General features: G+C 42.1%; 1 protein-coding gene across 2 annotated transcripts; it reads left to right on the plus strand.

Annotated features, from left to right (window-relative positions):
• Window positions 1-101: 101 nt before the first annotated feature.
• Window positions 102-27,746, plus strand: tmtopsa (teleost multiple tissue opsin a). 2 transcript variants are annotated; one of them, XM_040172154.2, is made up of 4 exons: window positions 102-614; window positions 6,352-6,680; window positions 19,105-19,338; window positions 26,316-27,746. In XM_040172154.2, the coding sequence occupies exons 1-4, from the start codon at window positions 242-244 to the stop codon at window positions 26,586-26,588; spliced, it is 1,209 nt and encodes a 402-aa protein (XP_040028088.2). In that variant the 5' UTR covers window positions 102-241; the 3' UTR covers window positions 26,589-27,746. The 2 variants fall into 2 exon arrangements, with proteins under 2 accessions (XP_040028088.2, XP_040028089.2); XM_040172155.2 differs by lacking the exon at window positions 19,105-19,338 and having other exon boundaries at window positions 106-614.
• The last annotated feature ends 220 nt before the right edge of the window (window positions 27,747-27,966 follow it).

Here is a 27,966-nt window from a genome sequence, read left to right on the forward strand (position 1 = left end):
TTTATTGTCCCACATTGCTGTTTGGCTCTACTACTCCCCCCCTCTCCACCTCCCCCCCCCCCCCCCCCCCTCTCCCCCACCTCCCCCTACTTGACATCGCTCACAGCAACAAGTGTTGCTGGCTGTCAGCGACAGTTTTACATCAATTTTTTTTTTGCCACATATAAGAAGAAAAAAAAAAAGAAATGTTAACGACATATTAGCTGCGGTTCTGTGCCGCCCAGCGTGCCACCGGACTGCGATGATCGTGTCCAACTTGAGCCTGAGCGGGTGCGCGGGGGTCAGCAGTGCGCTGTGCGCCGCAGCCGGGGAAGGGCACCTGAGCGGAGGCTCACACCGCAACACCCTCTCCCCGACGGGGCACCTGGTGGTGGCCGTGTGCCTGGGCTTCATCGGCACTCTGGGACTTATGAACAACTTGCTGGTGCTCGTGCTCTTCTGCCGCTACAAGATGCTGCGGTCGCCCATCAACCTGCTGCTGATTAACATTTCCATCAGCGACCTGCTGGTGTGCGTACTGGGCACCCCGTTCAGCTTCGCCGCCAGCACGCAGGGAAGGTGGCTCATAGGAGAAGGCGGATGCGTGTGGTACGGCTTCGCCAACTCCCTCTTCGGTGAGTAGAAATGCGGAACCATAGGAGGCGATGTTAATTACATTTGGACTTTTGCGTAACTGTTACGTTTGTGGATCGCATGTAGCGATTGTGCCTTGTTTTATTGGTTTCAGATGTGTTTGTGACCGGTGGTGGGTTGTGTGCGTGGTTCCTTTATCCTTTATGTCAAGGATACAAAAATAACGCCTGTTGTGCACGATGTCCCTTTATGGTCTTATTCAACTATTAGAGAAAAACATGAAAATCGTCCAAACGAAACAAACACAGAGAGAGAGAGAGAGAGAGAGAGAGAGAGAGAGAGAGAGAGAGAGAGAGAGAGAGAGAGAGAGAGAGAGAGAGAGAGAGATGCTGATTCACCAGATTTGGAGAAATAAGACCAATTATGCGACCAACTGTTTTATCTTTATTCTTTCTTTCTCTTTTTTGGGATGTGCTCACTGGGCAGGCTTGGTTCTGTCCAATTGATGAGTTGTAGAAATAAATAAAGAATCTTTTTGTGGTGCTTGATGGTGCTGGACAGCTCATTATTGAGTCCTTTCCAGCCACAGCTGCACGTGGATGCATTTTAATGGCATAAGATTGCCGGGTGTATTTCAGGAAAGCAGTGCGTGAGCTTGGTGCTGCCTCACAGTTGGTTATTAGTCCAAGTGTCAGTAGGCTCCGGTTGTGCTGGACCGTTAGAGGGTCCAAAGTGCAGCCTGCTATTGAAATGACCCCTAAGTGCTTGTTACCATTCCGTTGAGTGTCTGTGCTTGAGGCTGCTCGGGAACAAGCCTCATCACTGCTCATTTCGCTGCCTGTGCAGGTCTGAGGCTGTGGGCTGTTTGGACACGGTCTACCAGCAGACTTCGGCAGGTGCTTCAGCATTTTTTGCAAAATAAAATCATCTGGGGAAAATCGGAATAATGAAGGAAGGGGCTCTGGTCTGCATTGGCTCAGGAAAGGAGTGCTGATATCGTTACAAATGGGCCACAACGATGCAACCGGGAATAAGACCCTCATCAGTTTAGGAGAAATCCAAACAGGTTGAGGTGTTGAGGGGGAAAAAAAGCTTTGTGTTTATTTTTGGAAAGCCAGGGGTGCTGTCTAAGTTGCAAATAAGTATATATTTTTACTAAAGACAATTAAAATCCTTTCCTTGAGAAATGCAATCCTTTAAAGCTTCAAATTAATAATCTGGATAGAATTAGTTTGATGCCAAAACTCCAAAGCCGACTAATATGCAGAATGAACACAAAATGCTTTCATAAAGAGCAATTGGCCCCGTGTCTGATCTAGTTTTTCTTGTTATTAGTCACTTTAATTGCTTTGCGACTATTCTAAGGCACCCAAAACTACTTTTGAAGGTCAGTCTCAAATCTCAGAATGCATCGTATTTACTCTGCCTTATATTCCAGATTCAATCACTAATAACATAATAATAGTAATAGTATTTAAAGAATATTGGGCATTGTATCATTTCAAACAAAACAATATTGCTGATTGTTGCCAATTTTGAGACAAAAAAAATTCTGTCATTCAGTATTAGTGTATTAGTGATTGGAATTAAACACACTCTCTGAATGGATTTAAGAGGCAAGATTTATTATTTGATCATATATTGGAGCTTTTTAGTGTCATGGCTCTTAAAAAAACAGGGAAACTGTCCCTTACCTCTCGGAACATGACACCCCAACTGAAAGCGACACGCTGTGTGTGGCCTTCTGTGTCCACTTGTGTTCCTCTTGTGGTTTCATACTGTTTCTCTTCTTGTATAGTTTTGCCTCTTTGGGGTAAAAGTCATTTTTTTGTCATTCAATGCGTCTTCGTAATCATTTTCCGTCTCAGCAGGAGACTGGCATTTTCTTACAATCATTTTTTGGCTCATCATGGTAGTTTTGCATCTTTGTAACAGCATCAACTTTTTGTTGTTCTGTAATTATTTTTTTTGTAAATGTCTCTTTCTCAGCATCCGGACCCCTCGGCCCCTCAGGTCTCTGTTTGTTAGGTCAGTAAAGTAATCCATGCAACAAAAGAGGGAAATAAACACTTTGTCAGATTTAAACAGCACACATTGCACCCTAGCTTTTCTGACCAGGCCGCCCTTCTGAATCCTCACACAGTATCATCAACTTAACTCAATAGAATGTTTCTTTACTAAGAGCGTCTTGAAACCGGCACACAAAACAGACTAACAAAAGCTACTTCTACATCCCCCAGGATAAGTTTGCAATTTAGAAAACAGAATTACTTCATGTCTCGTTAAACTTATGTCAAGAATTACCACAATCACATTCACAAGGAGCCAATTTATTACAATCTGTCTGACAGGACTCGCGGCTGGAACAGAGCACGAGGAGAGACAGTGTGAAACGTGAAATGTGTGAACAAGGGATCCAGAGAGAGAGAGAGAGAGAGAGGATATCATTAGAACCTCCATTGGTTATGGATGAGTAATTCCTCAATGGGGTGATGAAAACAGAGTTGAAAACAGAGTAAAGGAGGGTCAGAGAAAGGAAAAGTGACATTGATTGTTGAAATGAGCAATGCAGCTATGACAAAGTGACAGTGTCAGTCTTCACCAAATCTCGACAAAGCTTTTCTGAATGATCGATGCTCCTTCAAATAACAGGGTGACAAAAGACCTTGTTGGCTTGGTGTTGGGACATTGCATTCCTGCTCCCTCTTTAAACTTTTCTCTTTAAGCACATGACGTCTTGGAATGACTAAATCATGATGAATGACTAAATCATTTCAGATCCACTGTGATCACTTTATGCGGAGAGCAGAAAACTGAAGACAATTAGTGGAGACACATGCCGGTGCAACCGGAACAACTCTTCTTGTACTTTTTCCTTTGCCGTCAGCCTCCTGGCATCCATCGCTGAAATGTTCCTTATCATCTCCCTGAAGTTTCATTGTTTTTTTATTATAACGTGGAGGAAGGGCAGAATATCTTTTGTCTACGTGTTCCCGCATGCCGTCAGGTTGCCTCCGTCTGCATCAAGTGGACTTTGCACACAGTCGCCGGATCGATCCGGCAGCGTCGGGGCCCCGCTCGCCGCATACCAAAGTCAGATTGCACCACCGCACGTACGCTCACGCACGACCCCAGCGCAGACGTGGGCTCAGAAATGGAAGAACAAGTACAAGGAAGAGGAAAACGCCTGTACACGTGCGTCATGCCGACCAAGGCCACACATGGCCCTGCGTGATGTTGATTTGTTGCGAGGGGCCAGACAAGGTCTCTCTCCGTGGGGGGCAAAGCAAACAGAACGCTGCTGCTCCACCATAAAGGTCGGAGCGAGCGGGCCAGCTAATAAGATATGAGTAATTAATAGTGCAATAAAACAGAGGGCTTTGACGGGAGCACGATGTTGTGGGTGATGGGTGTGTGCTTTGAGTCCAACAATGATTATCCTGGGTGCAGGTGGATGGCACTTGCCTAAGCAGTCATCCTTACTGTTGCGGTTAGACTTTTGCAATTTGATCTCTTTTCTTTACCTGTTATGGTTTTCACAGTGGTTCTGTAAACCTGTGTTGACTGAGGGGAAAAGGCTGTGGGATTTATAGCGCTAACAGGGCTTCATTTGATCCTGTGTTTTTTATTCAAACAGCCTTTTCGTGGCCATGCGGTATCATTTACACCCATCGGGCTGCTTTCAAACAGACGAATGAGGCATAAACAGCCTGCGGACGTCCCAGAGAGGACAGGACACAGATATTCCTTTTATTGTTGGCGAGGACAAGAAGACGGATGAAAGGTGATGTTTGATTTTAGATGGTTATAAAGTGTTTTTTAGATTAGATTACTTTCCATTAGGTTCAGCGACACAATGATTGCAAGAATTACACTTTGATGTGAGGACAGAGAGCTGTTAATGAGCTTTTGCAGGTTTGAGAAAGGTGTGATTCGATTTGGCTCCATTTATACTGGATGTCTGTCAGGTCTGTCATCTCAAGTAAGTGCCACACCATATGCTCCCGATTTGAGTTTTGGGGTGGAATTCACTTAGAAAGAAGTGATTATTGGTTATTATCTGGTAAACGTGGGTTGTTATAGCTCACATCATTAGGGATGGCTGAAGGAAAGCTTCTTCTTCTTCTTCTCCTCAGAAGTTTACACAGAGGCTGTAGAATTCACTCTGACCAGTTTGAGTTCTCATCAGTTGGTTAATTGATGTAAAGGTCACTGAGAAAGACAGGAATGGCTGGAACACACAAACTATGAACAACACTAAGAGAAGTCATTTCTCTGCAAGATGAACCAATCCGATCAACCAGAGTGGATCCAAATGTAATGAATCCACAATGATTTGTGTTCTTCGTCAATATATCTTTCATATTGAGTGTTTTTGCCTTAGTTACAATCCCTCGTGCCTCGTTACCTCATGTAAAACAAATACCCCAATGATTACAACACAGTGAAGTAAAACAATCTTACATATGAAAAAAACAAAATCACTGGTATCGAATGTGTTTCTTGTATGTTTGTATAAGTTTGAAGTATGATGGATTGATTCATTGATACCTCTGCAGATGGAGCCTAGTTGTCGTTGAACGGTAGATGTGAAAACATTTCATCCTTCTGAGCACTTTTAGGACCAGCTGGCTCATGAAGACCATGTGATGTGATCCAGAGTTGTATTGTAAGTCCCTGTATTTGGTGTTTGGGCGTAGTATCAGCCGTAGGATCCCTGCAGGTTAATATACTTACAATACAATACTGAATATTGACTGTTTCTATGTTCAGGTTCTGTTGCAAATGGGTTAAATGCAATAACAGAACTCATCACAATCCATGTTTAAATCCGTCTGCTCCAAAACACACTGGCTCAAAGGCAGCTTTTAGAGCCGTACACCCGTGTTCATGATGACACGTTGCTGTAAACATGCTATCACATGACTCTACATCTGCCAGGTGTTGAGAGAATACAGTTTACCTGAGTCCAGACGGAATAACTCTGATGCGATAGGGCAGCAGTGAGAAGGGCTGAACATGCTTTTTGTCAGATGATCGGATGAATGTTTGGGATGGTTGCTTTAGGTCAGCTAAGATCAAACGGAAACACGAGGTGGCTGCTGTAAAACAGTCTTCACTTTGTAATATTGCCGTAACAGAGCTAAAAAAAAACCCACACTGTGCAAAGAGAAGTCGCCTCATTACACCTGAGAATCCACGGGCCTGAAGCCCGGCCTCGTGGGTCGTAATGGCTTCAATCCAAATAGCAAAGAGGATAAAATACTGAGGGGTCAATATGAACTCCGAGCTCCAGAGAGAGAAAGATAAGAGAGCTTCTCAGAGTCTCCCGTGTTGCTGATTCATTACATTGCTTCTGTCACGCTTCAGGTGATGCTGCTGTTTATGATTTCCAGCCATATGTATTTGCTCCTAGCACCCGAGGCTGAAACAAAATATTTCATGACAACAAAACTATACACTTTTGCTATAGTTTTATGGTGCTGCACATTTTACTGTGGCATTATTATATCAAATCATAACATATCTTTGTGTTTGTTGTAGGCACTAAGCTCCTTTTAGCTGCACTTTTATCACCCAAAGGAGCGTCGCAGTGACTGCATTTCTCCCTCCATGAAGTAGATAAACATTTGGACAGGCGGTGCATCTCAGTCTCTATATGATGGCCCCATTAAATGTTGCTACAGTGTTAGCTGGTGTATTGAATTGAACTCTGGTTTATGCTGTGTGCCCGAATCCACTCTGCTAATGGTCACCTTTTCCCTTCCTCCCCTGCAGGCATCGTCTCCCTCATCTCCCTGGCTGTCCTCTCCTATGAGCGGTACAGCACCATGGTGGCGCCTACTGAGGCGGACTCTTCCAACTACCACAAGATCTCGCTGGGGATCACCTTGTCCTGGGTCTATTCCCTCATCTGGACTGCGCCGCCTCTATTTGGCTGGAGCCACTACGGCCCGGAGGGTCCCGGGACCACCTGCTCCGTCGACTGGACCGCCAGAACAGCCAACAGCATATCTTACATCATCTGTCTCTTTGTCTTCTGCCTCATTGTGCCGTTCCTGGTGATCGTGTTCTGCTACGGGAAGCTTCTGTGTGCCATCAGACAGGTGAGGACATACTGGGGTGGGGAAGGACGAATTCCTGCTTCAACATTGGCTGTCATTTTGAAGGTCAATTGAAACTGATTTTAAACATTGAGACCACAAGAACATCAAATATATTCCCATTTTTCTTATAGTCTCGTTACAGAGCGTCTCACGACAAAATGTAAATGGTAAAGAAATGGTGGAATTTATGAAGCGCTTTACAATTTTCCCCCATTCACCTATTCACACTGACAGAGGATGATCAAATGCCATACGATATTAATAAAAATCCACAGAGCTCCCTCATCCAACTCGACAGTTCCGGCTCGTCGTTTTACTTTTGAATCTCCGTCTGACGTTTTCAGCTCTAAGAATTCGCGATACACCACTTGTACAGCACGGAAACTCAGACGTGAACCACATGGTTTCCTCCAGATTTGCAAATAACTAAATGGAGCCAAAAGCAAAATACATTTGGGCTGAAAATAAACTGCTTTGCCAAATCAACTTAAAATTTAAAGTCTGTGTCGTGTAAAGCATTTGTTTCTGCTTCACAGATTTAATGTAATTTGCAGAGCTGACTATCTGGGATTTAACTCTCATCTCGCTTGTAATGCAACTAAATCTAAAAACTCGTTCCACTTTGTTCTTTGCAGTTAAACCTTTTTTGTGAACCTCTGAATCAAAACCTGCAGCTGCGTCAAACAGCTGTTTTATGGAACCATAAAGTGTGATTTTATCGCAAAATGACCATCTGGGCTGTCACTGCAAGTCTATTCATTCTGACTCTGGGACATTTGCATGGTTCACATATCTATGTAAATTACTAGGTTGCTGTACTGGGATTTACGCCGGTGTTGCTCTCCTCCCACTGACAATGTTATCGATGATAGTTCTCTTCTCACTACTACTACATGAAGAATATGTATCTGACAATGTGCTGCTCCGTAGCGCAGTTCCCAGGGGAAGACTAAATCAAGGTGGGTTTTGATCCAAGGTGATGCTCTTCTCGCCATTCATACAAAACCAATCACCAGAGGTGAGGGGAGACACTTATTCTTTCTTTAGAAGCTGGTATTTATACTGCGGAATTAATCAACTAATGTTATTAGTGTCTTTCTATTTGTAGAATTGAAGTGCAGTGGCTGTGCAATCAACTTGTGGCATTCAAACATTTCCACCAACTAACAAATAATATTTTTATAATTGCAATCTATTCCATATTCATGTGTTTGTATAATGAAATATTCAGCAATATATTCGTAAGCTTATATTCGTAAGTTATTGAGCTTAAAAACAGATTGCCACACAAAATCACGCACCTGCATTGACAACAACTTTGCCGTTATTTATCGTTATCACCAGATATCGCCAGGCGGTTCGTTACACAGACAATTCAACGAGCAGTTCTTAGAAAATGTTTGAAAAGGAGAAAGCTCTTTCAAAAAATGACGTGGCATGGGACAGCGGTGGAAAGCATCTTTTACATCAACCGAAGGCATCAGTGCCCCGGCTCTCATTTTACTGAAGAACTGCTTTGCAGTTTGGATACGACCTTCCAGCAGCTCCTCACGGGATGCTTATTGGTGCCATGCGAGATAACGTGTAATGAAGCAGCTCCGTGGGTTATTTTTGACGCAGGCTGTCAACAGGTAGATTTCTGACATCATGAAATGACATCATTCAGAAAGCTTCATTAAGGCTTTAAACAAAACAGAAATAGTTGGATAGAGTGGAAACGAGAAGACAGTCATACTTGCAAGAGTCTGTCAGCGTTATTATCTGCTTTTATTTCTCTATGATAGGAAATTGACGTCTTTATCAGTGCAGAAGACCGGAACTCTGAAAGAAGGGCTTGTACTATCACACGCAATTCAGTCAGTGACAATTTAAAAACAGTTACATGCGTCACAGGCTTCTTTATTTTTGGATTATTCTTCACGGCTCGGGCCTTGAGTATAAAAGCAAACAAACTCTGCAGGATCAGAATCAGGGTCAGAATCAGGATCAGACACATATATTTGCCAAGCATGTAGGACATTTAATTGTCATTTTGTACGATTGACATTTCCTTCACAATAATCTCAAAGTCAAACAAAATTAGCCTGTGCGAAAATGCAACATGGTCACATTTATACATTTTATACCTTTAATACGTTTAATTCAACTTTTACACTGCTATTCATTAGGCAATCTCATAATACAGTACAATCTTCTGTCAAATTGCATAAAATGCAATTAACAAAAGTATCAATGTTGTCGCATAGCGAGCAATTTAAGATCAACATAGTTAAATGAAATACATCAGTGACAAGGGAAATAGATGCACAATTTTCACCACCTTTTATTGTTTCCCAGCACACGTTTTGTGCACACAAAATGATGACAATGACGACATAATCAACTCAAGCAAATCAATTACAAAACACCCACATAAAGTATAATTAAATGACTGCGTACGTCCAGCTCTATTTCTCTTGCACGCATTGCCTACGACCTTGGCCAATGACGACAGTAAACTTTACTTCTTTTAAAAAAAGAAAATGCAATACATATGTGAAAAGCCTTGTTTTGTTCGGGATTTGTCAAATTGGATTGACCTTGAATTGTTTGTTTCCAGTCAATAGTTCACTAGTTTCACAAAAGCAGTTGGAAACCTCATGAAAACGTGACAGAGGTTTTGTATTGTGTATTTAATTGTGTATTCTATGTGCACTGTAGGTGGTTATGGACAGGGCTGCTAACTGATCATCCCTGAGGGGAGAGCAAAACATGCAGCGTGCTGGTTTTAAGTGACATGAATTGAGCAACAAATAGGTGTTTTCACACTATGGATTACTGAACAGAGCAGGTCATTGTTATTTTTAATAAGCCAAAAAGAGTATTTGAAGGATTAGGGGAAACAGACAGGCTGCTACAGGGTCCTCGTTTTGTGCTGGATCAGATGCACTCAGCGTGCGCCGGTCATGAGGTGATTGCACTGCAGACGGAATTCCATGCAAATTAAGTGGTGAGAGTTTCACTGATTCTTGGGAATATAATAATTTCTAAGAAAACGTTGTTATAGATAGATTTTTTCATTTTAGTTGATTTTAGAGACATTTTAAATGCATTACCACTTACCATTATAGGCATTTCAAAAGCATTGTAAGTCTAGTATAATACTAGCTCTGTCTCTCTGATAATAAAAATAATAATAATAATAATAAATCTGCTGCTCATGTCCAAACATGCGGAGATTTTGTTGTCTGCGTTTTTCTTTATCCAAACCCCACCACACAGGCCAACAGCACGACAGAAATGAGAAGGAGATGCAGCTGTGAAAACACTTGTCAGCAACCCTAGGGATACAAATTGCATTCTCGCTTTATGCAATCTCGCTGGGCGAGTGGCGGGATGCTGGAAGCTACAGCTGCTGCTCTTCACAAAAGGCTTCACTCTTCTAACACAAATTAGTTCTTTGTGGGACTGGCTGCAGGATGAAGCCCATGCTGGGTCCTTGGTTTTGTACTTGTGGCGGTGGGTGAACAATGCTGAGGAGGAGAAAGTCACTGCTGCAGGGCTCCTGGCCTCTGTGGGGGAAGGAGAAAGCCACAGACCTGCATGGGCCCGTCCCTCGTTATCAGACTCCTAATCTTTCCTGACGGTTTGACCGGCTGCCGTCCTCGCCACCTTGAATGCACAAAGTGCCCTGAAAGCCTCCCGCTGTCCCAGAAGCTCAGCCTGGTACGCACACGGACACCGCAGGACGTTTCTATCCTCACTTATCGCCCGCTTGACACCAAAGGAAAAAACGGGAGAAGACTTAAATTATTCATAGTTGAAATGTACATTTTTTATATTTCAGTCACAATCCTAGAAGTTCAGAATGATTGCTCTTATCAGAATGTCATATACTGTACAGCGAATGTGCATCTCTTAACTCCCTCTAGAATGATTTGCCTCCAGAGCAAACTGAGACGGAAAGATCTGAAAATATCACCCCAGTTTTTCCACTTACATATTGGCACACCAAAAGGAAAGTGCTAACATCAACGTTTCTTACAAACTGTAAACCACAGAGCTAGCTTTCATAAAATTGCACAGTGTGGCTGGATCATACAACAAATTAGAATTAGATTTGTGGTCAGTCACCATCCACCTTTCGATGTTCAATGTAATATTAAGGCTCTGAATTGAGACACAGCTTATTATAGCATGCCTGAAAATGACGTGATCTTCCTTCAAAACAGTCCGCTTTTTGTCTTCTTAGGATGACGTGTTGTGTCTCTCTATGGAGCCATGTTTGGTTAAACCTAAATTGTGAAGACGCTGGCCAGCAGACGAAGACCAACATTGGGCTTTGTTTGACTGGAGGTATTAACAAAATGTAGATGATAACAATGTAAGGTAATGGTTATGATGTCATCCAATATCTTCCATTCTTTGGCCTGAAAAGCCAAAGTATGTGTGATTGTAAGAAAACGGACTGTTCCATATACTGTGGCCACTTTTCGCCCCTTTTCTCACATGCTGGGCTTTCTCAGTCTGTCCTGACCCAATAAGCAATGGCCTAATTGGGGCATCTGGATGTGTGTCTCATCTGGCACTGGCAGCCTCTGCAGCCGTCTGTAGCAGCATTTCTCTGTTGGCTGGGATGCGTCTGCACTCACACTTATTCATCCAGTGATGAGCAGGTTTCACGTTTTCTGAAATGATAGCAGTCGTTATGGAGCATGTTTTAGCCGAGGCAGATCAATTGAGGACCTGTGGCCGCTGTTACGAGCGTGTGTGCTTTGCCCTGGCTCCGCCCCGTCTGTCTTTTTCTTCTGGATATAAATCTAATGCACCTCTCGAGGGTCCTGTATTGGAAATGGGGCAGCACCCAGAGATGTATAACTGCTTTGAGTTCACCTCCTGCCCTTTTTTCATATGCTCACTTGTTCTCCGGCCCCTCATTCCAGGACTAAATGTAGTCTGCCATTTGTAACGGTATAAACATGCAATTTCAATATATTGTACTTTCTCATGCGCATTTTACTCAATTTGGATTTGCAGTTAAATTAGTAAAAGATGCTTTCTGGAGCTTTGACCATACATTTAAGAGGAAACCCTGTAACACCTAATTGCATTTAGGTGTTACAGGGTTTCCGTAAGACAAGACACTATGTGGATGCAGCCGTTGATGGTTGTCTTCCTAAAGCATAGCTTTTTTCCACCCACTCTTTTCAAGTTGTACCACATAATTGATCATGACCACAGGAACCCAGGAGCACGGTTTAACATAACGCAAAAGAGCATGCATAGGTGCATTTGCAGTAGAGGCCATTCAATTAAAATACACCATTGGAACATTGCAAATATTTTGTGGCTGCAGAAAATGTCTAGTGCAATCTAGTGCAGCTCGGCAAATTGCATTTTTGATTCTATTTATCATTTTAATTATGCATGTAGATAATTAATTTGCTGTTGGAATGTAGAACTCGAGTCCGATTGGGACAATTAATAATATTCGTACTGAATCTGTTCATACGGTGCGTGTTTTGGTATTTTAGGCAGATCGAGGACACGCTGAGTAATGAGCTGTTAACCTGCTGCTGTTAAGCAAATGCATGATAAAACAGTCTTACTCTGCATCTATGAGTGCATCTGCTCGAATACACACGTTACAGCATATGTAAAGACTATACATCCAAAGTTCATGAAAGTATTCACATAAATAATGTCTGCTTGCTTCTAAAAGTCGAGAGAAAATAGATAGATAGACAGTAAGACAATAAGTCTGAGGAATATGTGATGCCATTAGGTTGTTTTTCTGAGTTTGACAGCATCTACAGATGAAGATATCACGATATCTCGGACTTTGCTGCTTTACGTTTTGACTATTTATTTTCATTCATCTTTCCACTGAATATACTGCTGTGTTTTTTTACTGAAGATTCTACTTGTATTTAATGGTAATGTATATCTAGGAATTTAAGTGGCCTTCTGCTTTTTAGGTTGTGCCCTAATTACATTTGCGGCCCAATGAAGTAATAATTTTCTGATTTTAATAACAGCTGAATTTTAAAATAGCGGATTGAAAACATCATGCTCAATATCAGCCAGGATATCACATTATTGGTCAAGTTATTACATTATTGGATTTTATGACCTTTTCTGACTTTGTTCATTGCAAATTGTATTACCATTTAAGGCTTTTATTACGTTCCCGAGAAGTTATCATGGAAACCTACTGAGGCTCTCTGTTTGCAAGGTGCTGCTAATGTTGCAATTCATGTGTGAATACAGATGGAACATGTCAGAGAAAGCTAGAACTTTGCACACACACAACTCCCCTCACCTCCCCTCTTGAATCTCGAGTCCCTTTTGACCTCTGGGAGGAAAAATATTGAGATGTTTCCAAAAGCAATCCCAAAGAGGAAAAAAGCCCTTTTGATTCGACAAGTGTATTGCCTCTGAAGTGCTTCCCACTCCCTTTGGTACTCGGAGTGTAGTTGTTCCAAATGAAAATGAATGTACTGTCGCTGCATCTCCGGGCACCCAAACACACACACGCACCCGCGTCAACCTCCCATCCACAATCCCCAGGCTGCCTGCCACAACCTTACCCTCAGTTTGACAACCGATTGCCTCCATAAAAGTTACAATTATGCTCCTCCCCCCAACGTGACCTCGCAGACGCTTCAACGTGGCGGCGCGGGGGGGAAGAGAGAGACGGGGAAGGTTGAGGTAAGCAACGCGGGGACGTGGAGGAGGAGGAGGAGGAGGAGGAGGAGGAGGGGTAGCCTGGTGGGAGGGCAGTGAGTGTTTGTAAAGCGACTCGGCGAAGCGTCGAGGATTCTTGCTGAGAGAGGCCCTTGGATGAGCGACAGGCGGGCGTGTGGTGTTTTGGCGGGCCACAGGAGGCCCGGCGGCGTGCAGGACTAATGCGGCCGACACAAATTCTGTGATCAATCACGTTTAGCAGCCGACGACTGTGCTAGCAGAACACACGGACCGACCCAGGAGCTGGACTACTGAGGCAAAACAAGCCCGTCGAAAGTGCTGTGCGTATGTGGTATTTCCTCCGTTTGAGGGGACAACTGTCGCTTTGTTTTTACACATGGGTGACTATTTTGATAAAGAAAAAAAGAAAATATTCTTGGGACGGCAGAGTGAAAGCATACATCTGTACTGAACGTGTCGGTGTGCAGATGTACAAGCCCCAAAGCGCTGAAGGAGTCGTGTAGATCTGATTGGCTTCAAAGACCATTTCCCCGCTTTCTCAACCACTTCCACATCAGAGGAGAAATGTCACCGGGACAATTGCTTATTTTCAGATGATGGAAGGGTGAAAAGTGAAATCGCATTGGTGACGATGTAGCTTCCTGACTCTAAGCTGTCACAGCCCCCGTCCTGCCCCACCACCCGTCAAAGAGAACCTTCCAGACTGACACCAACGCGGTTTTATTCCTTTTTAAATGTGTTGATATTCAGCAATTACTGGCGACGCCTGAAACCAAATGAGCCTGTTTGATTACATTTACAGTCCCTGTGGCTCCTGCAGAGCCCCTGGCTTGTTAGGGCTGTTTTGATAGCGACACATGAAACACTTGTGTTACATTATCAGATTAAGAAGTCGGCTGGAAGGAATCAGTTTTTGTGAAGGTGAGTGAGCTGCGACATGAGAAGTTTACACCTTATTAAATTAACAGCAGATCATTTATCTCTTAGTTTGTTCCATTTAGCGACTTGAAAATGAGAAAAGTTTGATTTTACAGTAATTGCACTTAGAAAGTTACTGCTTATCTTTCTCTCTTGGTTGAGGTAGAGTAGTGTTGGTGCAAAGCTCCTCCACCTTCAATAAGGCGCAGGATGAACTGCCTTCAGCCTCCCAGGACTGAGGTGGCAAAATCCAGTTAGCCAGCCCTAAGACTCCAAAATAATAATGAATTAAAATGCACGAGATTAGTATTAGTACTTTTTTAAAATTGCGACCAAAATACGTTTTTGGAGCCAATGTTTTAAATCTAACCTTGCACAGTATTTTTCTTCGTCCCTTCGTCCTTTTGTCGGGCTGGAATCAGAAACGTTGCCTGCAGCACATTTTTGTAGCATTGCATTCTTACAAAAAGCCCATTGGATTTTTCAATTGGATTATTGCAGAAAATAATTTCTAAGCCAAAACGTTTCTACGTTTCAATATAAACTAACAACACCATGTTTATGTGACTTTATTTCACCACCTGTGGAGTGGAAGGCGGACAAGTATCAGGCGTCATGACGTTTTGTATGATGACTCATTTAGTCACTTCATGCCTCGTTTTTTTTTCAATTCAAAACATTCACAAAATGAAAAGGAAACAGCATGTGGGAAAGTGGTAACTAATTTCAGGGGTTTAGAAATTATTCATTTAAAACTTGTTGGCACGGTTTTGCTTTTCATTGAAAAATATCAATTAGCTTGAAGCCAAACCGGTTTAAGCCCATTAACTAATCCGGGAAGACCTGAAATGAATTCATCTCTTTTTTCTTTTTCTTTAAATCTCTTATGAAATTAAACTATTATCTTTGAAAACTAACTGACTCTGCAGCACATTCATCATCAAATACATGTTTCCATCACCTCTGACAAGACTGTAACAATTCCTTCCTGAAGCCTGCAGCAGCCCCAACTTCACTCTACAAAAGGAACTGTAATAAAAAGCCCACACAGCAGCCAAAACCCAAGCATGTGGAGTTTGCCCTCCCAAAAACCCCCCATGAAATCTCAACTTTCCTCACCTAGTCTTGTTTGAACCTTTGTTCAAACTTTAATCATCACCCGTCTTGACCACTGCAACACCAACTGCGTCTGCTGAAGTATTCTTTAAATTGAAACTCTATCTATCATTCCCCCAAATCGTGGATGTCCTTCTACCATTCCCTCCTTGAAAAAAGGTTATTATTAATGGAGCTGCAGCCTGAGCCATGAAGTCCATCCAGCGCTCTAAATTCTGCCACAACAGGCCTCTTTCCCGCCTGTGAGACAACCGCGTCATCGCTTCTTCTGGCTGTGCTGGATTTTACTTCCGTCTCCTTTCGGTAAAGACAAATGAGTTATTTTTCATCTTCCTCAATCTCTTCAAAAGTATGTGTCTCACTGGGTCCTCACCTCATATTTGTCAAGTACTCAACCGTTTTTCTTCTACGATTTACTTGTACATTCCTCTTCTGAGCATGACATGAATGGACCAAATACCTGCGCAGTAAAGTGTGACTGTGAGCAGATTTCTCAAGTGAGATCGCGGCGAGTTTATCCGTCTCGCTTGCTTCACACACCATTATTCACCCTCTCACGCGTGACACGCTGTGATCGGAATAGACGGCTTTGCCCACGGAGAGGGAATTTCCACAGTAGATGTCAGGGAGAAAGTCTTCTCCCACATGTGCATGACAGACACATAATGGAAGCAGGTTCTTAACGTCAACCTCAGTGTCGTCTGGGAAACCAGCGAGTGTAGCAGAAGACACACGCGCATGCTTTAAGGCAGAGATACAGGCTACAATACAGAAAAAAGGGGAGTCAGCAGGTGACGCTGGCCGTGGCTGCACCTGTCTTTTCAATGTGACTCTTGTCATCGGCGTATCGGAGAGTGCATCCGTAAAGTGTGCACACTGGAACCTTCAGCCGCCTGATCGTGCATCATTTGTGTTCAAAGGATCAGCTGTGAAACTGTGGATATACACGTGGAGTTTCTTTTAAATTATTCACAATAAAATTCCCCCTTGAATCGCGGAAATGCCGGCAGTGCAGGTAAAAGGGACGGGACGATCATAAAAGGCATCAATCAATTCAACAGCAGGCTGCTGCTGTCAGGGAGGTGCAGCTGGGGGACAAAGCAGGGAGGATGAGGGGGAGGTGTGTGTGTGTGTGGGGGGGGGGGGGGGGGGGGGTTCTTTCCTTAACCCAGAGAACCAGTCACTCTCTTCATTCACCTGCCACACATTGCATCAAATATTCAGAATGGACAGGTGGTAATATGTTTTACTTTCTGAAACTTCTGCTGAAAAGTACCGGTTGAGAAATGTTTTCTCTGGTTTATCCGCTTTCTGAGTGCACAAGACGTTGTTTTAAAGATATAATCATGCTGATAGTGGAGTTTTTGATTTGTGATCCTGGGTTGTAAAAAATAAATTGAATTAAGAACTTTAAAAAAAACAGTTTTTGGACCAATATGCAAACAGAGACTCTGTTGTCAATACCAGATGCTTTGAACATCCAACCATCCAGCCCACCTCGCGCCGTCAAGGCAGTGTGGGCGCAGCAACAGCAGCGACGCTTCTTCTTCTTCTCAACAAGTTACGCCGTTTGTGGTCACTTTGTCAGGAAATTACTTTTATTTAGGTTAGGACTATTAATTTGCACACACACATGGCAGGAACGAGATGTAGCAAATCACAAATATGAACAGAGTAGATTCTACACAGACACACTTTTGAATTCACAATATATTTAATCTGTGAAACGCTGTGAAGATGTTCTCGCTTGACAAGTTCTGTCCCACACATGCAGGCGACAGTGTGATATTGAATTACTGCCCATGATCGAAAAACAATTTCAGACTGTCGTTATGCGGAGATAACAAAAGAAAGGTGTTGCTTTGCTGCACTGTGTCTTAGAGAAACACAAAATGTTGTCTGCCATCAAAAACATGTTATTTTGATGCTCCACATCAAGCTTGTAATCTCGTCGTTTTGCCAACAAGCCGCAACAGATTTGTGCCACCGCATGGACACAAGACATAAAGGAGTAACAGGGTTTTAGGGAGTGACTGTTTAGCATATGAAACAGCGTCTCCCTTGGGACAGTCAAATAGTGAGCCAGCTCCTTTCAGCAGACCGACAGCCTTTGATTGCAATCATTCACCATTTCCTCGCCGTTTCCTCAATTTGTCTGTGATCTCTGGCACTTCTTTTATTCAATCAGAGCCGAGATTGAAGTTGTTCGCTGCCTATTCTCCAGAGCAGACCGAGTTGGACAGTCTACCGGAAAGGAACAGAACCAAAGTAGATGTAGATGCCAGAAAGGCCAGAAAGACAAATTAGCTTTCAATTCAAATATGATGAATTCACTAATGTCTTGGCAGGATATGTCGTGGACATATTGGCTGAATATCAAGTTATTTTCTATGTTTGGTTGTGTTTTTAGCCTCAAACTATCCAAGAAAAGTGTTTCCACAGGAGCTCATTTATTAAAACTGTTGCGAAAGCCTGGTGGAGTCCACCTCTTTCAAGTATCAGTGGCATGGGTTGATTAGCCCCAATAGAAAAGCATCCATTGTCTCTGTTGTATTAATAACATATATAATATTGTGATATTGTGGCAGTAATGCAAAACAATCTTCCAGTCTGCTGAAAGCTCAGTGCCATATTAACGTGTATGTTTATGCAAAATGCCGCTGCGTGAGTGACAGCGACCACAGGAATGCATTATAGTTCACAGCATCGTTAGCATAATTTGCATTGGACAATGCATCGGAAAATGCAAATGTGGGGTTTCATTAAGGGGTTTGGATAGCTGGAGGGAGGTAAGAGAAGAAAGATAAAGTCATCATTGGAGTGATGGCTGGAGTTTTTTGTTTTTCTAAGGCATGTTGTTTTCCCCATTGTCAATTTACTTTTAAGTGTGCCACTTAAAAGCAAATTGACTGGGAAAACAACAGGACTTATCAAAACAATAAAAAGAAAAACCTGCATAGTCAGAGGCTTATTTTTGTGAGTCTCCCTGTCGGTGTGTCCCACTGGGGAAAGTTTTACGTTAGCTGCCGAAAACTGGTTTTGGACGGATGGAAGAGGGAACCGAGTGCACTCACGTCCGCGGAGAGGTATTCGGATGCAAGCCAACGATAATGCACTCTAGCTCCAAATGAAATGGTTTATTTCTCTTTTCAAGGCTGCATTTCACCTACAAGTGCAAAAGAAAATAACAGGCATTCTTGTACCGGAAGTCTAATCAAAACACAATTACAGCCTCTTCGTTGTCTTTCTCCGCCACACGGCCCAGTTACAGTTTTTATCACGTTGGTTCAAAAAGGCACCACTTCATGATGTGATCAATTCATTGAGGCGTTGCCGAGAAATGTTATTCATGAGAATGGATGATCAGACAGACAACGCAATGCCTCATCCGGATTAGTCATCCGCAATCGTCCTTCAATTCAGAAAAAGAATGTAAGAAAACAAATCTGTGTTTGTCTATATTTGCGCCTTAAGCCAATGAGCTGAAAAACAGTGCACTGGTATTTTCCACTACTACTGCTTCTGTCTCCTCATCTCCTAGAGATCTCTTTTCCTGCTCCCTCAGCTCTCTGTTCCTCTCCATTCACCAAACCAGACACCTCAAACTCCTCTAACTTCTATTCCCAAAAGGGAAACGAAAGTCAAACGCTTTGGTGTCACTTGCCGGCTCACCACTTCGCTCTCTTTCCCTCGCTGCGTCCAGGTGAGCGGGATCAACGCATCCCTGAGTAGGAAGCGCGAGCAGCGCGTGTTGTTCATGGTGGTGATCATGGTGGTCTGCTACCTCTTGTGCTGGCTGCCCTACGGCATCATGGCCCTGATGGCCACCTTCGGGCCGCCGGGACTGATCACGCCCGTGGCCAGCATCATCCCCTCCGTGCTGGCCAAGACGAGCACGGTCATCAACCCTGTGATCTACGTCTTCATGAACAAGCAGGTGAGGGTCTGCTGTGGGTTGATATCAGAGAAATGACTCATTGTTTTGTTGTTCTCATCAGGTGTAATTCCCGCGCCTTCTTGACTCTGAATAATCCAAATGATGTACCCGTGTATGAACAGCAAGGTGTTTTTTTCCACATTTTAATCCATCTATTTGTTACAGATTAGCAGGGAAAGTATGTAAAGTAGCATCACAAGGTCCAATGTCCAATGACAAACTAATCAACAGCTCGATGAGAAGGCAGAGTTGGACAAATTAAGTATAATATGCAATCACCTAACTCAACCCTTTCATGTGGGTCTAAACAATTGCTACTATTAAGTGACTTTTTCAAATCAGAAGGGTTATTTGCGATGTCATGAAGGCACCCAAACCTTCCCGAGTGTTGACAATTAGTCTCACAGTGCTCAGTTAACTTTGACTCACGTCCACTTTAGACATCATCATGAATCGCTTATGAAGTTATTAACACTCTATTTGGGGCTCCCATTCTTAGCTTGTTGTTATAAGTGGCCCGGGACTATTATTATAACTGCTATAATACTTTCTTCTGGTATTTAATTACAAAATGCCTGTGCGGAGGAAATAAAGAAGACACAATCACAAGACTCTTGTAATTGAAATGAACTAAGTGTCACAAGACTCTCAGTTAATTTCACATGCAGTTCATCACTACTTTGAGCACCGTAACTGCTGGACATATTGGTGTTTCACTTGTGCGTTCCTCTAATGTGTCACTTGATTGCTATATAAAAATATTTGTATTATTATTATATATTTAAAAATTCAGCATTTCATGGATTTGAAAAATAGGAAAATACCCTCATTAACTAAACCGGAGCATTTCATCTTTTAAGCTGATTAAACAAATGAATGCCGTGATAATGTGCTTTAGAAAAGCGCGTATAGTATTTATTAAAAGTTTAAGACCCCAAAACTCATCTAAACTGCTTCAAAGGGACTGTGTGGGTGTGTTGGTTTGTTCTGATTTGATCAATAGCAACGAGACAATGTATTGATTGCTGCAGGGACTTGTAGAGAAAGAATTTCAGCACATTTAATAAAAATCCCTACTTTTTCAGAACTTTCTAAGTTCTACTATTTCAGAAGGGCTACAGAAGAAATGCTGCAACCATCCGTCACAAGTTAAAGGGAGGAGACAGATACGCTTTTGGGGGCATCCGGGCTTTTCTGGCCGGAGGGCCAGAGAGACAGCAGGCAAGTTGGAAGGCAGTTGGGACATGAACTCCAGCATCAGTTTCGTCAGTCATTCCTTGTGTTATGCCACCAGGGTGCACATGTGGACAACAACATCCAACTTTAGATCCACTTATATACACGGTTGATTTTTTATTAAGGACACAACGCCTTTGTGTTTAAATAGTTAATCAGAGCTGAGCTTTAAAGTAGTGTTTCATCACTGTGTAACTCCAGCTGTTGTTCAATCACTCGTTCTGTTGGAAGGTTTTAATGTTGACAACTTCAGGTTGGCGTGAGACATACAGTAGCTCCAAACAATGGTTTAAATGGATCAGAGATTGTCTTTGCTGAAAATGTAATTAGGCTATTGCTATGACAACAACCAATGTTTTGATGGGCTAAATAAAACGTTTGACCTGTTTTATAGGGCGGTTCACATAAACCTCAAAAAGTAAGAATAAAGAAATTTAACAGATAAAAAATTCCACAAAAGAATCAGGATTTACTAATCAGCAAGCCGACTTCCTTGCAGATTCCCCCATTTCTGTGTCTGCTCACGTTCTCATTAACTTTGCTTGCTGCCTCTGTGTTATATTCAGGTTGGTTTTGCCTCAGCCTTAAAGCCAGCAGTAATTACTTACACGCCAGCAAACACAACTATTAATGAATATCAAACAAAACAAATGCACGGTAGTCTTTATTTCCGTACGGCTTAACAACCTCAGTAGATATATATACTCATATGTGCTTTGCGTCTGTGTTTAAACATCCACCTTCTCCAAGTTTGTGATAACAGCAGCTGCAAAAAATGTCCGCGGAGCAAACTCGCTATTACAACGAAATTGCCTGCTGACAAGTTGTGTTTACAGAGGAAATGAGATGCGTGCAGCAGCATTACCTTGTGTGTGCTAGTTATGCAGCATGAACTACTTAGGTAATGCTACTTTCCAGCTACGTCATGCTGCTCTTTGGGTGTGTTTGGCAGAGCAGCACTGAGCTCTAAAGGTGACGCGCTGCTATTTAAACGGAATCCATACGCAGCATCAAAAGACTACGAAAATAACAGCCGGGTTGAAAATATTTTCCTTCCTTTAAAACGTAAGCGTATGACTGTGTTTAAATTTAGACAATGAAGTTTTTTTGTTTGTACTAGGTCAATTTAAGTTGTTGGATGTATTAGTTTCACAGACAAAATGCCTTATTGTTCAATAAGAAATTCACAACATTTAGGGTTTATATTTTGGTCTGGAAATTGACTTGTCACTTTCATTTACCAATTTCCACTCACTGCAAAGGTCTTATGTAAAAAAATATATATTCACTTTCAATGAAAATGTTCTCTTCCGCAATGCAGTTCATCACGGTGAGAGAAAAATAACATTAGATAACCCGCTGCTGCAGACTGAAACAGCGTTTTGCCCTTAATGTAGTCTGTATCATCCCATCACGCTCTCCCATCAAGTGAAGCACGAGACGTTGTTCGATGTATTAGAAAATATTCTATTCAGACTCTGAGTTTAATGTACTGTACAGAGAATGATATACAGTACTGTATATTAGAAAGTAAATCGCATCACAGCTTCCAAAGCAAATCAAGCGTTATTCTTTGAAGATTAAACTTTCCTCAGAGAGTTGCCATGAAAACTATTGTGAGGTTGAAAATCAACACGGTTCCAGATGTTGCGACGTCCGCTGGAAGTACACGAGAGCCCGTCTGTTCTATCTCACGCTCGCTTCTTACTCAAGCCCACGCCGCAGATATCTGACCTCACAGGGAGCGAAAGTGGGAGAGAGGGACACCCAATGTCCTGTATGTCATTTTCAGTCTTCAATTCCTCCCAGCCCGTTACTATGGAAACTGTGAGTTGAGGCGAGTTGAAGACTAAAAATGCTGTACAGATACAAGTAGCAGCTGCTGTGCGTTTGTCCCATCGACGAGGAACGCCGCACACAGCCGGCCTGAGGTGGATGTCGGGTAAGTTTACACTGAATAACCTTTTTTGTTTCATGTGAATATGTTGAGGTTTGTACTTTATGATTTGGCAGTGTATATGACCTTTGCCGTCAACACCGATTCAATAAATACATTTACATAAAATGGTGTACATGGGAGAGGACTTGAACAGTGAAGGAATAGATCAACACTTTTCTGTTAGAGTTAGATGTTAAATCTGTGCCTCTAGTCTGTAGGGGGAGAAACGGCTCACTTTGCGCTGTACAAATTAAACAAAACCCACATACCATCAGCTACAAGGCTCATAAAGTTAAAGCCCATTTCTTTCATCAGAAAGAACAATATCTTTCATATTGGGAGTAATATATAATTAAAATGTCTCTTTTATTACATCAGAAATAGAAACATGTTTCAGGGACAAATGAGCTCAACATCTGGTATGCAGGTATTAAAACAAACACAAAGAAAAATTATGTTCTTTTTATTAGGTCATTAAAAATAAAAAAGAAAGCTCAACAGTGCAGCGAGTCCTTGGCAGGCAGAAGTACTTTGACAATAATATGTTTCTTGTTAAATTATTTAAATGTATATGTAAATGCCTTGTATACCTGTTTAAACAGGATGCATCTGAAAAATGATAATAGAAATCAATAAAGTAAAACATCAAGTAGAAGTATTATTTACAGGGAGCAGCTTATTTAATCATCTAAAAATCCTCTTGATCGTCAGGCCACTTTGAACAAAAATGATGTTTACGGTGCACGTGGAACCGCTCCGTTGGGATGGATCATGTCCTTTGCTCTTTTCCATCACAGAAATGAGAAATCTTAACTGTGATATTTGAAGGTCCCAGTGTGTGGAAATGATTAAAACACTCAATATAAAACCCACTGCAGCCCTTGAATCACAAATTTGCCACAAAATGATTGTTATTCTGTTCACACGCTCCTGTTTTGACACTCATTATTTTTGAGTGCTGTTTTTATTAATACTGGGAAGCTCATGGAATCAAATTAAGTCACGCAATAGTTGAATGAAGTAGTGGGTTACGCTGCACTGACAGGTTTTTGATAGCAGTGTCAGAGGGAAATGGAGTAAAATCTAATAATTAATGCATGCCGCATATATTGCCTCAGATATTGCGTGCATAGATTTGCGTTATGCTGGACTTGATGTCTCCCCTTGCAGGAGCCGTGTGAACTGGTAATAATTGTCCTGAAATATCGATGTAGATGTAGAAACCTTAAAATCTGAGAAAACACCCCATGCCTCAATAAATTGGTTAGCATTTAATTGCCTTAGATCAGTGGTTCCCAAACTGTTTCTCTCACGTCCCCCCTTTGAGGATATAGTAAGACCCCAGTTTGGAAACCACTGATGATTCCTCATATTTGCCCCTCTTGCTGTCATGCTCCTTCCGTGAAGGATCAGCTCCGCTGATTGAAAGCGTCGGCCGATACCGATGAGACCAGTCGTCTCCGACGCCCCCTCTCTTTTTGAAAATACTCCATCCGTGCATGTCGCTCCTTCCCTCTCACTGTCGTACTTCATCTTCTTATCTGTCGTTGCCTTTACCTTTTCTTGACCTTCAGCCTTGATGCCCCTGTGTCTTCACTCGCTTCATCCTCTGTCCTTTTTTCTGATGATGTCTACGTCTCCTTCTCTTCCATCTGTCTCCTACTCTCATTTTCTATGGACAGCTGAGGGGAGTAGGGAGCAGCATCCACATTGCATCCACATTTCAGAGTTGTGGTCTCTTGATTCTTTGCATCTCGGCGCTAGAACTTGCTCTTAGATGGCCCACGTGTTGTGGACGGACGGACAAAGGGGGATCAGCGTGTGTTGCTGATAGATGTGGTGAGGAGAATGTTCTGGTGATGTCCTGAGGCAGATCCTCTTTCTGTCCCTCCTGCTCTGCACCTTTTTATGCCCAGCAAGTATTTGACAGACATGATGTGCAAGAGAAGTTCAATGTCAAGTTGAATCATTGCAAAATTTAAAAAAAAGAAAAGTGAGTTGGGGTTGCTGTTAAAATTGATGTCTGAGAGTTTCATATTAAATTTTCTTCCCACTTACTTTTTTTACTGCCTCTTAGTACGAGCCCAAATCATTTCTTTATTGTAACAGTTCGCTGAGCATCCCGTTACTTGTATTAATTGCATTTCTTTTAAAGTGTTTGGAGTAATTGATGAATCCATCAAGCTACTATTTTGTGTCTCTCTCTGTTCACAGTTCGAAGGTTTTCTTAATATGTTCATTTGAAAGTCTCCCCTTTAGCGAGATACTAGCTGCTTTCATCGTATTTTGTGCTTATGAGAAAATGTAGTAGACTATAAGTATACCTGTACCTGTATGTATACTAAGTACACTACGTTTACTCAAGAGTGGCGGTCTTCAGAGCCCCGATTTAACAGAAGCTGAGGAAGAGGACTTGAAAATAATCTTAATTGGGGTCTGTGTTGTGTATATACTGGATTTGGTTGAAAATGTCTGGAATTTTAAGTACAGCCAAATACCCCGAATGCATTGTTATGCTTTCAACCTTCAACCTGCTGCGGGGTACCTCAATTATTCAGAATCTTCCCATCTGTCTATCATCAGATAGCAGGACTTTGAGCCGGGTAATACACGGGCTCTGTGATGTGCAGAGGTTGGTGTTGAACAGTGACATCAAATCACAATCTGGAGCTTTACAGATCTGTTACTGGGTTGAAAAACATATCCAGCGGCCCATTCATCGTACCCAGTCAGATTGAGTATACATTTCAATGTTTTTTCATGTGTTGGAACTCTTTGCGCTTGCTAGAATTCAGTATTTGGGGCGTAATCTTGAAAATGCTTATGTAAATCCCTAAAACGTTAACAGTTTAACGAAATATATCAATAGTATTATCTTTTGTTATCTGGTCAGGCTGAAAGTCACCTGTAACTAAAATAAATAAACAAACTAAAAAGTTTCCAACTATTTGATTCAGTGCTTTTCAAAAATCTATTTCTAATGTATTGTTTCATTCAATTAGGTCTTTGATTATGCCATAGGAAAACATATTTAGAAATAAAATAAATCAAAAAAATCAATGAAAATGAATGAAGTCAGTTTTTTCCTCATTAAAGGAACACGTTTACTCTGCTTTCCCCTATCGGACCATTGCCACTTCATTGTTTTAGAACACTAATACGGCCCCTCCCGCGACTATTATATTGTCATAGAATTATTGACCAAGTTTGTATTATGGTTTATTTGCAGAGGAATATTACACTACTGGAAAAAATTAACCTCAAACTCAATGATTTTTGCCCTGTGCGAGTTAAAGTTTTACATGGCTGCATTTATCCGAGCGCGTGATGATCATTACAGAGCAAAGACACGAGCCGCAGTCTATTCCACCCGTGACTCCAAAGTCACCTTGAGGAGGAAGCATTGAGCAGCTGCCAGCTCGCAGGGAGGTTTGAGCTCCTGCTCTTTGCAGACCCCGGGCTTAAGGGATAGCATTTGTGCATGCTGTAGACAGAAGCACTCACATTAGGCTATATATTACACAATACACAATATTACACTGTTATTATTGATGCATTAACACGGAAGACACATGCTAATATATTACAAGTCTCCAGTGTGTTGTATTTCATATCATCAATACCTGGATTTTATGCAGATCTATGTCAACAGAACTGACACCAGGGTTTAATTAAGAAGCTGAATATCCAAAAATGAAAATATTTTTATCGGCAGGGCCTTGCGTCCTCGTTGTATTCTTTACTTATTTTTGCATTTGAGTTGCATTCCTGATCCGTTGTCTGTGGTCTATGCTTGCCCCAGTTTTACAGATGTTTCAAAGCCCTACTGCGTTGTGAGGCTCCTCGACCGAGCTCCAGCTTAAAGAGCTCCTCCAAAGTCCCCACCAAGGCCATGAGGGGTGCAGCGGTTACTGGTCCCCGGCGCACCAACAACTTCCTGTTCGTGGTGGCCTCCCTGGGTCGTCCGGTGGCCACCATTCCCCAACTGGGCCCCTCAGTGGAACCGACCATCGATGTCACCGGAGGCCCCTCGTCAGACAACAACAAACCTGTCATAGTATCACTGGTGGCTTAATGCGATGGCTGATGAGCGGCTATGAACATGAAATGCCCAACAAGGAAGTAATTCAAATATGGGAGTTGTTGTGTTTCCAGGCTTGGAGAGCAGCAGCCTGCAGGAACAGGTGGATTTAAAGCATCAGCTTGGCATGATGGGGCGGTATCAAAAGACAGATCTGGCATTGTAATAGAAGATAGTAGGGCTGATTAATATTGTGCAATATCTAATGTTTGGTACAGCATTACAGCGTAACAGAGATGTGTCTGCAGTATAGGAAGAGGGAAACGTGTTTTCGTATTGACTGCTTACTGACTGTGGTTGCAAGGTGGGGTTGAAGAACAGAAGCTGTTTATTACCCTTCAAAATTAAACGTACTTCTAGAGTGGAAACAACTAAAAAGATGCCAACGTTCAGGAATGTACTGATGAATAATTTATCAGTCTTTTTGGCTCTCATTCTCTGCCAGTAATCCAATTAATCACATTGCGTACTTTGTCACTTTGAAATGCATAGGCAGTGTTCAAATATAATCATTGCTACCATGCTAGCTGCATTCAAGTTGTGTTTTTTTAAAACTCAGAATTGGATTAAAGCCAAAAAAACAACCGATTTCCGTGGAACTTTAACGTGCGAGTTGTCTGTGATCCGTAGCAACAATTAGCAGCTCAGTGCCTTGCTCGTACGCACATGGTGGTCAGCAGCGCACATGGACGGGTATCAGCAGCAGCATGTAAAATACTCGCTTTAAATACCGACGAGAAGAGGAAATGATTTTTCAAGCGTCTCATGGGACATAACGGAAAGATTTCATCGAGGGAACAAGTCTTTTTGATGGAACTGGGTTATTCTGTATATATTGATTGCCGTGTGCTTGTCTGCATTTTGTAAACATTTTTCAAAACTGATTTGACACTTTCCTCCATTACGAAGATAACTGGAGTTTCACAATCAGTGCATCAACGCTGTGTTCAGTGACTGTCTAAGCGATAAGTGGTGTGGTACTGCTGCATAGCTCACAATGTTTCACTTTTTTGTAATTCACCTTTAGCCACTGTTTTATAAGTGCAGTCAAGATCTTGTATACATTGATGTACATTAATTAATACCAAAGCAAAATAAATTTGAATATTTTTTGAGTTCAAAGAAGTAAAATAATACTTTAAAATAAGAAAATCTAAATGAATGTGGAGTTCTTTCTTCTAACTAAGACTTGAAGAAGTGGGAGGCGTAACGTGTGATGTGAATAGTAGATATTTGTAGTAGGAAAGTCATAATTAACAAATCTATTTTCACCGCTGCATGTGACTAAATCCAACAACTGGTTTTTGAATTGAATTAACTTAACAAAAAAAGTGCACCTGCAGTGCAAGAACAACACGTTTATTTTATTCTA

This window comes from Gasterosteus aculeatus, chromosome 3 (assembly GCF_964276395.1).
Source record: "Gasterosteus aculeatus chromosome 3, fGasAcu3.hap1.1, whole genome shotgun sequence".
NCBI lineage: Eukaryota > Metazoa > Chordata > Actinopteri > Perciformes > Gasterosteidae > Gasterosteus > Gasterosteus aculeatus.